Source organism: Eutrigla gurnardus (genome assembly GCF_963514095.1).
Source record: "Eutrigla gurnardus genome assembly, chromosome: 1".
In the NCBI taxonomy this organism is placed as follows: Eukaryota; Metazoa; Chordata; class Actinopteri; order Perciformes; family Triglidae; genus Eutrigla; species Eutrigla gurnardus.
Window position 1 is genome coordinate 22968879 of NC_139915.1, and position 12069 is coordinate 22980947.

A 12069-nucleotide genomic window follows, 5' to 3' on the forward strand; every position below is an offset into this window, starting at 1 on the left:
CATGTCAAGAGTTTGACCGTTTATTGTGCAATTCTTCAGTTAAAATTCATTGAGAAAACACAATGATAAAGACTACATGTTGTGTCGCGTATGTGACGTCACGTCATCGCCCTTTTCCCTCCCCATCGGCGAAGTTGAGGCTCTCCACATGACCCGACTTATAGTGGTTCTCCCCCCTTTCGATACTTTTATTCTGCCCTTGGAAAAAAGCGGTGAAGTGGAGCAGAGAAACAGCCATCTCGGCGGACTTCGGACTCGGCGGGTGGTGACGTATATCATTCGCGACGAGAACAGCGAGGAGCTGTAGTTCACAAAGCGGCTCACACAAAACCTAACTTTATCAAAACTCTTCGCGCTTAATTGTCGTCTTCTTTGCGTGAAACATTTTCTTTAAATATCACAAAGAACATATGTGAAATCCATGGCACAATTCAAACGGGACCAGAAAATAATTTGTATCTACCCATTGAATCGCATTGATATTTTTTTGCTTTTGAGGACCCATGTCCCGGAAATGGAGGGGCGGGACTTCACCACTCTATTAGGCAGGTTTCAGTTTGATGTTGTATTTTATAGACTCTAATCTTAACATCAGCAGGTCTGCAGCTGTATTTGAAAAAAAGAGGTGAAGGCAGTTTACATAGACAAAAGTAGGGTTGTCTCAAGAAGAAAGTACATTACTATATATTGTTAAAAAGCTGTAGAAGCTCTGTTTATTGAGTCTTTTGTATTAACATATTTTACAAAAACTAGATTTACAGAAATTATCCATAACTGAACCATTCTTGATTTAGGCACAAAAATACAGGAAAGCCCAGTAAAAAAAAGTATTTTAGTTTTGATTAAATAAACTAATGGTTATGAAAGATACCCTGGGAATAGGAAAGTATGTCATGGATGTTAGGAATTGATAAATCTCTAACTGAAAATACTAAAAAATAAAACAAAATGTCAGATTTCTTTTTTACAGTTCGACCAACATTAATTGAATCTATATTGTATCTTCTGACCAGAATTCCAATACAGTTGAGGCAAGAAAATAAACAGAATAAAGATCACAACACTTCAGCGTTTAGTGGAAGTTTGTGGGCTGCTCTTTGGGATAAAGTGGAAGGAAACAAAAGCACTTGTCATACACATCTCACTCAAAACGGCCTTTGCACTGTAATAACAACAACTCAAACACTTATAATACAAACGGTCTCTATCTTTGTGTCCATTGATATGTCTCAACCAGCTACGGATTCAGTGAAATTTCACAATACCGAAAAATGTTTCAAGGGCCCAGTTCATGTTGTGCATTCCTTAAATTACTGAAATTAGATCTTTGAGCAGAGGATAATCAGACATAGGCTGCACAAATAAAACACCCTTAGCATTTTTTCATAAAAGATTCTCAGTCTTTCAGCTCATTGAATATCTAGAAGTATTAAGTTAAAAGGCAACTGGATTTGTTCTCAAGTCTTGAGAATGTTTTTCTGCTGCTCATCTCTACTGCCAGAGCCTCTTGAATGAGTGGCAAAAATGTCTTCAAAAGATCCAGCCATAACAGACTTAACAATTTATACATACCCTAAAAATTCCTTAATGAAGGTCACAGATGACCAAGGACCCCATTACTATATTCATTAGAAAATAATAATGTTCTTATTCAGAGAGAACTGCTTATTAACAGAGGGCAATTTAAAAGGTGCTAAATATGAGATTGGGAGCATTTCTATTGCCTCTAAACAGCTCTCAATATGGTGATGGCTGAGCCAGCAGTTCACAGCCAATGGTGCTAACAGCAACAACAGTGCCTTATATAAAAGCAGTCCAAACGGTAAACATGACGACAGAGCTACTATTTGCTCTGAATATCTTTGCTGCTATAATAATGCTCTGAATATCAAATTTACAACCAAGAAAGACAGAGAGATGACACGCATTGTACTTGTGAAAACATAATACATCCTCTTTGTTGCCTATGCATCTCAAGGGAAAAGTATTAGAAAAACTAAACTTTACACGCCCGCCCCCCCCCATGTTAAATAACAAATCTGTTTGCATGGGTGATTTTTCCCACTAAATACAGAACCACCCATGTGGGTAAAAAACACTTTGTTTGCAGCATTATGTTGATAAAAACATTCATTTTGACAGAAAGGCTGGACAATACTAAAGTGACATTCTCTTACTCCACGGTAAGAAGTAAAAACATGTTGTTATTTTGCCTACACTCAATTCACAGTTGAAACTCATAAAAATAATAGCACAAATACATCAAATGAGTTTCTCCATTCAGAATACACAGCTTTCGACCATGAGCAAAACAAGTTAAAATAAAGTTTGATAAGAGAAAAACAAACTAAAAGACCCAAACAGCTATTATCTAGTAAAGACACCTTAAACCCCCTCTTAAGCCTCCTCCGAAGGCAAAGCATGCTCATTTCTGATAGCCAGTCCCAATCGTGGCAGAAACTGACTCTCTACTGAAGCTGGTGGTTGCAATGTGTGGCACGTGAAGAAAAGGGCAACACAAGCTTGCATTTCTTGACTTGTACCCACCATTTTTTATATACTGGACCAATTACTTACAGTAATGCAGAGGCCTTTCACAATAGTCCCACCTTTTTTAGGCAGCCCAAAACAGTCCAAAGGCTATGTTTGCAATGCATTTAATTGTTGTTTCGAATGGGTGATGACCACTGACTGTACACCAAATGGGGCAGGGTTGAAATAGCTTTGTCTGTGCCTCTTGGGATGATGATGTGGTAGACTCTTCTGGCTGAAGCCAATCTGTGTATCAGGGTGCAGGGTCTTGTTGATGTTGCAGGCGTCTCTCTGCAGCTGCCGCCATGGTTCTACGTCTCAGAACAGTCAAGTTCAATTCTGGAAGTTCAAAATCTTCTTCCAGTCCAGGTAAATCCTCATCTGGGTCCTCTGGACTATTGTTCAGATATCTCCTACAGGGAAGTAATGGGGGAAAATGCAGTATGATCATTGCACAGAAAATGCAAGATAATGAGGAAAAGGCAACCCAGAATGCCTAGCATTATTTAATACATGTTCTTCTTCTTAGTTCTGTCTAACTGGGCCTTTCAGCTATTCTGGTAGCCAAGTAAAGAAGGCTTTAAAATATTTTTAGATGTTCACAAACAGAGACAAACTTGTCATGAAAGGAAGGGGCTCTTTTACTATGATGCAAAGCCTAATAGAGTCACACTGCTGATCTCAAGGAACATATTTCTTTTTAACTTTTAATTTTTAATGTAGAACATAGCCGAGCACCACTTTTTGTGAGGTAGAAAACCAGCAGTGTCCCAACCTGCGTGCCTGCTGGAGCATCTCTTCTCTCCTTTGCTTCAACATCTTCTGCCTCTCCTCGGCCGACTTGGAGAAGCGACCTCCTCTGACCTCCATGATGTCTGACTCGCTGAGGCCCTGCTCGGCTGCTCCACTAGACCCTTCCTGCTCATCTGACACAGTGCCTGCCTGTGTAGGGGCTCGCTCTATGGCCTAATGAAGGAACATAGGCAAAATATGTGACAGATTGTAGCTTTCTGCCTTTCAAATAAACCATAGGAATGTGATCAACCTCAAACAGAGGCAGGAAGCCCTGACTCACTGGTATTTACAAGATGACTGACCTGTGTTGGGAAAGGCACCTGGATGCGTCCTTCAAGGATGTTGTCAGTGGTGACCTCGACAGAGCGGGTCAACTGCAGATCCTGCATCACCAGATATGAGGGTACCTGAGGGAACATCTCCTGGATCTGATGGGCCTGATGACCATTAAGTATATCAAGAGCAAAGACAGCAATCTTTTAGTGGAAAGTAAAAATAGATTTATTAAAAGATGGACAAGTCTTAAACACAGTATTAGTGACAAAAGTATAAAAGTATGAATGTCATTTACAAGCAACTGTCAAGAAAAAATATCCACGTCGGGCCTCAAATTGCTATCTATATACTGTATATATTATCTCTCATAATCCAACAGGAATGTTGTCATACTAAACAAGAACTCACCATGGCCATGAGCTGGGAGTTGTTGGCCTGAGCAATCCCTAAGATATTGGTTGTGTGCATTACTTCCACTGAGAAACTGGGCAGCCAGCTGGCAATGCGAGATCCTATAAGAGAAGTTATGGGTTTTATATTTCATTATCACACACAGCATCTGATGTAAGGTAACTTCACAACCAAATGTACCATCAAAGTGGAAGAAGTGATTATGTTGGTTGACATGTGGTCTGGCATCTGGAGCAGCTCCTGCTGGGCCAACGTTGTCTTCCAAGCCCCCAGCCTGCTGCTGGCCTCTTGCAGGGGCCCCATCCCCACTAATGTTCAAGGATGTCCGACATGTTGGACATGAGGTGTCCTGCTCGAGCCATGAGCGCAAACAAGAGCTGAAAAAGCAAACACACACAAGTCTCAGAACGTCAGTAATCTTCTAGTAACTAGCTAGTAACACAAGTATCAGTGCAAGGTATCGTTCTGAGGCTGAAAATCGTCAGCAAACTGCTTTAACTCAATGGCAGCAGATAAATATCCAAACAAAAATAGGTCAGATTAAAAAAAGCTACATTGACAGTTCTGCAGTCAGGTCTGCTACAAAAATAAAAAAGACTTTGGGCCCCAGCCATATAAAGGAAACTGTATTCAAGGCTGGTATATCTGGTTGTCTGCTATTCCTGCTGCCTCTCCTTCAGCCACCTTTATTCTGTAAGGGATTTTATCTAGGCTATGTATGGAGTCACAGGTCAGTGGTACCAGTAAAACAACAGATAAACACTTTACTTGTGGAAGAGATGGCCACAGGGTAGTTTACGTGCTGTCAACATAGTATCCCAGCAGATGGCACAGTCATCATCATTAGCTGCCAGCTCCTCTGCAGTAGCAACCGCAAATCTGGAAAAATAAAGTTAAGTTTAGATACAAATAAAGATTAAATTAAGTCATGATTGGATGGATTGATTAAAAACAATTGAATTAATCAAACCAAGTACCACAAAACCATGAGGTAAAAGTGGAAAACAATTCAATAAAAACATATTATCACCTGGCTTCCATATTGTTGATGACACGAAGGTAGTTCTTGTGTCGGCGGACACGCCGCTGCACCTCATGGAAGAGATACCGCAGCTGCATGAAGATCACCAGGCTTGCCATGGAGAGCCAGATGTTTCCAAAAAGCTAGTGAGAGACATTTGGACAAAAAATTAAGGGAAGAGATTACATTTTTATATCACCACATGCCGAAACCTGTTCCGTGTGTCTTACCAGCATATGGATATGGTGCATCAGGTCCAGGAAGAGCATAGCCAGCTCCATGACGAAGTCTGTGTAATAGACATATGTTCCCTTACTCTCCCAGGTCCCTGGATGGTTTAGATCCCAAAGATGAATGGAATATCTGAGGGGACATGCACAACTCTGTCAGCCCATGAAAACACAGGTGATATTTACACAGGATGGTAGGTGATGGAGCTCTTATCTTGGATGGGAATTGGAAATTTATAATGCATGAGACAAATATTGTATTTAAGTATTGCTGTACAATAAAACAGGGAATATTATATCAGAAGCAGAAGAGAGAATAAGAAAGTAATTAAGTAAAATTAATTGATATAGCGCTTTCCAGACATAAGTCTGGAAGTGCTTAACAAGACGTAATAAAATAAAAGAAGAAATCAAGACATCAGAAGTGACCATACAAGGGCACAAAGCAAAATACATAATACATAATAACACAGTGACAATAACATGCACAATAAATGCATTCAGAGCGGACCTGTTACGTTCAGCTTACCCTAATGCCCGTCTAAAGAGGTATGTCTTAAGCAGATATTTTAAAAGAGTCTACAGAATCAACAGATCGCACGGGTTCAGAGAGAGCATTCCATAGTTTAGGTGCAGTGGCTTTGAAAGCCCGATCATCACGGCCCTTCAGGCGGGTGTGTGGGATGGACAGAAAATATATATATATATATAATATATGTTTGATGTGAGAGTGCGAGCAGATGAATAAGGGTGAAGTAGATCAGCCACATATGCACATGTCTGACCATGAAATTCTCTGTAAGTGAGAGCAAGAATGTTGAAGTGGATCCTAGATGCTACAGGGAGCCAGTGAAGACATTTGAGTATGGGGGAAATGTGAGACTGTCTATTTGACCTAGTGCGTAGTCTGGCGGCAGGATTCTGGATCACCACAAATATTATTTTACTATGTACCAAGCCACAGCACTGTACCTAGTAACAGTTTACAAGTTTTAATGTTAAACTAATATCTATAGTATGAGTGCTAACAGTCATAACATTCATTTCATTCATTTTTGCTTGTATAATCCTAATCACTCTCTTTGGGACAAAGACACCTTTCACACTGGAGTAATGGAACCAGAGAAAAACAAATGGTGTTGCTAACATTAGCCCCTGATTCTAAATCTGCCATGTCACCCGTCCTGCGGCAGTGTGCGCATGTGCATGCATGTGTAAGGAGGCTTTGAAAGGACTTACCGCATGATGACATGCCCTGTGCGTACAGTCACCAGCAGACACTAAGCGGAGAAAAAAGGACACAGAATGCGGTGAAATTCTACTTTCCATACAGATATAAATAAATATTCAATTTGGACTATAAAAAAAAAAAACAAGAGCTATGGAATGATTTGTGTTAAAACAATTTGAACGTCCCTTTAAAAACATACACACCTTTATGGAAAGTTTCTGTATCAAATAAATAAGTATTTTTCGACAATAGACATGTCATAGCAGAAAAAGCACAGTTGTAACTGAAAACATTGGGGATGAGCCATGCTCCTGAGCTAGCATATATAAGAATGGAGCCCTGGAACTTGAAATTAAATGCAAATATTATTAATCACAACCGCTTTAATGTCCAATTGTCTGTCATAAATGTTTTTAGTGTTTACAATATAACACATGAAAGACATTACAGATTTAAACAGCCCCATTTAAGATATGAGCATGCTAAATAAACTGATACATCTTCCACTATTTTGACATAGATGTGGCTCCAGGTTCTTACCTCTGCTGCCATAAACGAGAAGGTGTGCATGCCATGGGAAGCTCCCAGTAGACCACCACAACCCACAGCCAGACCGCAGCAATCCAACAGCAAGGAGACCAACAGACAAAGCACTCGTACATGGCTGTTCATGGGAGTGGAGGGTGAGAAGGACAGCTGTAGGGAACAAAATGTGGAAAAATGGATTATTCCCCTTTCAAAGTTTTACCCTTTGATTATGTCCAATGGATTCCTGGGGAGGATGTGCTGGTTAAGGAAGTTCATGTGGGTACAGCTTAATAAGACATTTTATCTCATAACTGGGCAAGACAAATAAAGTTGACAGGCTGTAACTCTACGGAAATGCATGGCGGTTTTAAAAATCAATAAACTCCTCACACACAACCCCAAAATATATATGAACATTGCTTACAAAACATTAAAACAGATGAGCTGAAAGACATCAAAATAGGTTCCATCAATTCTGGTAAGCTTTAATACAGCAAGGTTTCTCTAGCACACTGATAACACCATATACCTAGCGTCTTTAGCAGCATGACCTACATGCATCATCCTCAGCCAAAAGCTAGTACCCACAGAAACAGGAAAACACAAAGGAAGACAGCTGGGCTAAAACAACTGACAAAATTCAACCTAAAACGAATATGCATACATGCTGAGAAACTAGGGGTGTGAATATTTAGCTTCACAGCGATTCGATTCGATTAACGATACACTAGTTGGCGATTCGATTCAAGGACAATTTTTTTTTTTGTAACGATTCGATTTGATTCTGTAAACCACGATTTGATGAATCAAATCGTGGTAACTTGTAACCAAAGTTCTATATCCATGAAATAAACATGCAATAATGCGAGTGAGACTATCGGTATTCTTCTGAAAGGTGAAAAAATAACATATTTATTCTATAAAAAAGTAGTCCTGCATAATATTTTGTGCTGAATACAAAAATGTAATTAAACATCGCTCAGTTATTTTGAACATTTTCAGTAGACTACATGCTGGCAGGGGAGAGAGTGTGTTAAACGTATTAAAACATTAATCATAAGTAAGAATCACGATTCATCCGATTAAATGCATTTATATCGATTATTGTTGAAGCCAAAACAATTCATTCTATTTATTTATTTTAGCAGATCGATTTAGTAGAATCTACAGGACTGACAATCGATTCATCGATTAATCGAATGAATCGTTACACCTCTATGATAAACAGACACAAAGATTTGTAGACAGTTAGACACACAAACACACAACCATGTATAGCACAGGACAGTCACATCCACAAACTCGTCTGGTCTTCTACTACTATCTACTACTACTACTACTACTACTACTACTACTACTACTATCTTCTACTTCTTACTAGCACGGCAGGTAGACTTTACCCTCTGGTGCACTAAGCCAGTCAGCATGACATCACAAGCAACATACTAACTTAATGCCTGTTTTAAATGTCATTTCTTGTGAGGACTATGGAGGTCGAATACATTTGATATTTTGTTTTCCCCAACACGCAGAGCACAATCTGATACACAGACGTGTCAATCAGCAGCCTAACTGGCCAGTACAAGGAACTATTAATAGATCCAGAGCCGAGGAGAGTACAGTTACTTTTAGGGGAAACTCCCCACACCTGTTAAAAAGACCACTTTATAAAGTTTGAAAATGCAAGCAGGTGCCGTCAAATGCTGGGATTGCTTGTAAGTAACTTCTGGAGTTATTAGTGTTAATTTGATAGATCCTTATACCTGCTTTATGTGATACTAGCCATATCCAATGCCTGTAGCACATGCAAGAACGATGTGGAAGTAATTTTAAAAGACCATTTACAAACTGACATTACTGAAAGAAATGTTTGTGTCCTGTTTGAAAAAAGTAAGAGCTCTGTAGCACAAAAAGAAACCTGCTACCCATGACAACATTGTCCTTTACTATGACCAGCAACGTCAAGATGTTCAGGAAACAAGATGTTCTCTTTCAAGGCAAAAAGGAAACACTTTAAAAGAGCTTTAAACTCACTATAAAGTATAAAGATAAACATTTAATAGCCCATCAAAAAATATCAGGTGTTGGCTTACTTATGACATGTTTGCATTGATAAGACTTCTGTTTTGTGTTGTATTGTACTGTATTGTAGAATGATTATTTGGTTCAGCATCTAGTACAAGATCATTAGTTTTTGTAGCTATTCTCAGTTAGGTTAGATTGGAAAATTGTGATGAGAGTACATTTTTACATAAATAGTTTTATCATTTAATTGAATAGTTGAATTCATTTTGGGATATTGTTGTGCCCTAGATTACACAAGGTAGTCCTAAACCATGGTTAGAGGCACTATAATTAGTTTATAAACAAACAAACAACGGTATAGTTAATAATACTTACATATTCAAATCGGTCTTTGCAGAGTTGCACCATGAGGTGGAGAAAAACCAGAGCAGAGAACCACAAACACCACATGACCACCTCCTCCACTGTCTGGACGTTCAATACACCAAAGATGAAAATAAACTTGTAGAAGATGAAGTTCCAGAACTTATCTTTCAGGTGCTGATGAATAAACAGAGCAAATTAGATGCATTTTTTTCTTGATATGTCTACACTCAAGCAGAACCACTTGAAACCCCCAAGCATGAAAGTTGTTGTATTCAAATTTATCGCAAACTCACCTGCTTCTCACCGACTCTGAGTGGGCCAAACACCACATACTGAATCATTTTGGCAATTAACATCAAGGAACAGCAGAATGTGTTGACCAAAACCTAGGGGGGTACAGAACATAAAGCCACAATTAGTTTTTGTAAGAACGTCATCTTATCACCCAATGCAAATCCTTAACAACACTCACCCATACAAAGAGGCTGTCAGTGGCAATATACCACAAGACAGTGGTTGTCAATTCTGTGTTAATAATATCATTGTTTAGATGTTCGAGGTCCACTTCAGTGGGAGCTGGTGTTTCATCAGTTTCCAAGACCCCAAACCCTGGATCGGTCACAGTGGTGTAGGCACTAAAGATGCTGCCGGCCAGCAAAGCCACGCTCAGAGCCGTGTAGGTCTGCAGGCTGGGCCAAGGAAACCTCTCCAGAAACAGTAGAGGCATTGTAGTGACTACGGTTCACTTCTCAGCTCGTGAAAAAGATGTTTGTCCCCCAGATTCCGAGAAGTAATACAACCTGTGGGAATATAAACGAGTTAACTAATGATGGCCAAAAACGTTCGTAAACATAGAAGGCTACTATCGTGATCGTGGCTTATTGTCATGTTAGCAAATAAGTCTAAAAAGTGAAAAACTAGATTAATGTAAATTAGGTTAAAGTATTCCATAAATGGTTGAAATAATTGCCGAAAAGTGCAAGCTAAGCGGCTAAAATAGTTGGTTAAAAGTAAAAGATAAACGGTTGAAATGGGTCGCTTAAGTAACAGTTGAAAGGTTAAAATTGTTCATTAAAGAAATGGGTAACGGTAGTTAGCTATAAGTAATGGAGAAACGACTTAAGTACAATATCCATACTCCCGAGTAGTGTTATTGCGTGACATTTGGATGAAGGGGTAACGCTACGCGTTTATCTGACAGGGCTACGGGGGATAACGTTAATCAAAAGGTTGACAAACACTGTGCTAGCTAACATACTAATGCTAATACGGTAAGTCAACACAGTTGGTAAAGGTACCATTTGATCCCGAACGGATCTGTCTTTAGATAAATGTTAAAGGTTAAAATCAGCCAAACAATTTGACAAACGAACTGGCTGACTACCGAATAGCTAGAGTAAAAAAAATATAGGAGTTCACGCCCCTAACATTAGCTATATAGGCTACACGGCTAACGTTACCTAATCTTAGCTCGCTTGTTAACGTTAGCTAACATTAGAAACATAGCAAGCCGATGTTAAGCACCAGACTCGTAGTTAAATCGTCACTTACACTTTTTCCCGATTTAATTAAACACAATATCCAAAGTCCCTCGTTGTACTTTTAGTGCAGCCGCACTGAGAACATCACAGTTGTCAACATCGTCATGTTTATTTAATCGAGAAGCCAGCTGGACTGAGAAACCTTCCCCTTCTTCCTCGTCTACTGCTTCTTCTTCTTCTTCGTTTTCTTGGTGTTTTATAGCGGTTCCTAACAGCCTTGCGGAGCTTTACCGCCACCAACTGGTCTGGAGTGTGGATTAGGATTCTGACTATTCACATTAGCCTTCTGTTTAATCTTGTAAAACAACCCAACATATAACCTGGAAATGACCGTTTCCTCTTTTCAGCTTCTCCTTGTGCTTCTCATCACACTTGCTTTTTTCTCTCTGACTTTTATGCTCAATTGTGGTCTCCATTTCTGTTTACTAAAGGGCCACTTTGATTCAGTTTCATGACTTCATCTTCACAATTGTCACCTATTTAATTTCCGCAATCCATGCAGCTGAATTGGATTGCATGGAAATGTCCAATTTTGTCAGCTGAGTTCATTGAAGTATCGGCACAGCTATAGTTATTTTCTTTATAGGTCTTTATTACATGTGTATGTAAAATAAACCCCTTATCTTTGTTCCGTAAAATGTCTAGTATTATACTCATTAGTATCTTTAGTAGTATTACTGAAGAAAATGGAAAATCCAGCCCTATAGGCGAGTTGAAATCATCTTATGCTTATGGTATATGTGTCTGGAGACAATAAATATACAATATGCTGTAAATTTCAGAAAAAAATTCAAAAACAGCAACCATCATTGCTTCTGTTAACACTGTTCAAATGCGTTTGCTGGGCCAATATCCAATGGGAAGCCTCGCATGAGCAATGTCATGCGCAACAATTTGGACTAGTCAGGTTTGAGATATCTGCAACTATTATTTGGAGGAGTCAAAATTGACTACTGACACATCCTAAATGACAATTGCAAATTGCAATGGTCATTTAGGATGTGTGACGAGTCGAGTGTCGTTTTCAGTGACATCACTGTTGATATCTCTGTCGTTTTGACTATTCAAAATGACGTTATCTTGAATACAAATTCTGACTAGTCACAATGTAAT

At 39.1% G+C, this 12069-nt stretch overlaps 1 protein-coding gene across 1 annotated transcript; it reads right to left on the reverse strand.

Moving 5' to 3' along the window:
- Positions 1 to 685: 685 nt before the first annotated feature.
- Positions 686 to 11109, reverse strand: LOC311014695 (E3 ubiquitin-protein ligase AMFR-like). Its single transcript, XM_084011441.1, has 14 exons — positions 10967 to 11109; positions 9888 to 10215; positions 9709 to 9801; positions 9425 to 9589; positions 7037 to 7192; positions 6505 to 6545; positions 5266 to 5398; positions 5045 to 5178; positions 4783 to 4893; positions 4195 to 4391; positions 4012 to 4115; positions 3630 to 3764; positions 3308 to 3498; positions 686 to 2945 (listed from the first exon to the last, which is right to left on the reverse strand). The coding sequence occupies exons 2-14, from the start codon at positions 10140 to 10142 to the stop codon at positions 2786 to 2788; spliced, it is 1875 nt and encodes a 624-aa protein (XP_083867567.1). The 5' UTR covers positions 10143 to 10215; positions 10967 to 11109; the 3' UTR covers positions 686 to 2785.
- Between the last annotated feature and the right edge of the window lie 960 nt (positions 11110 to 12069).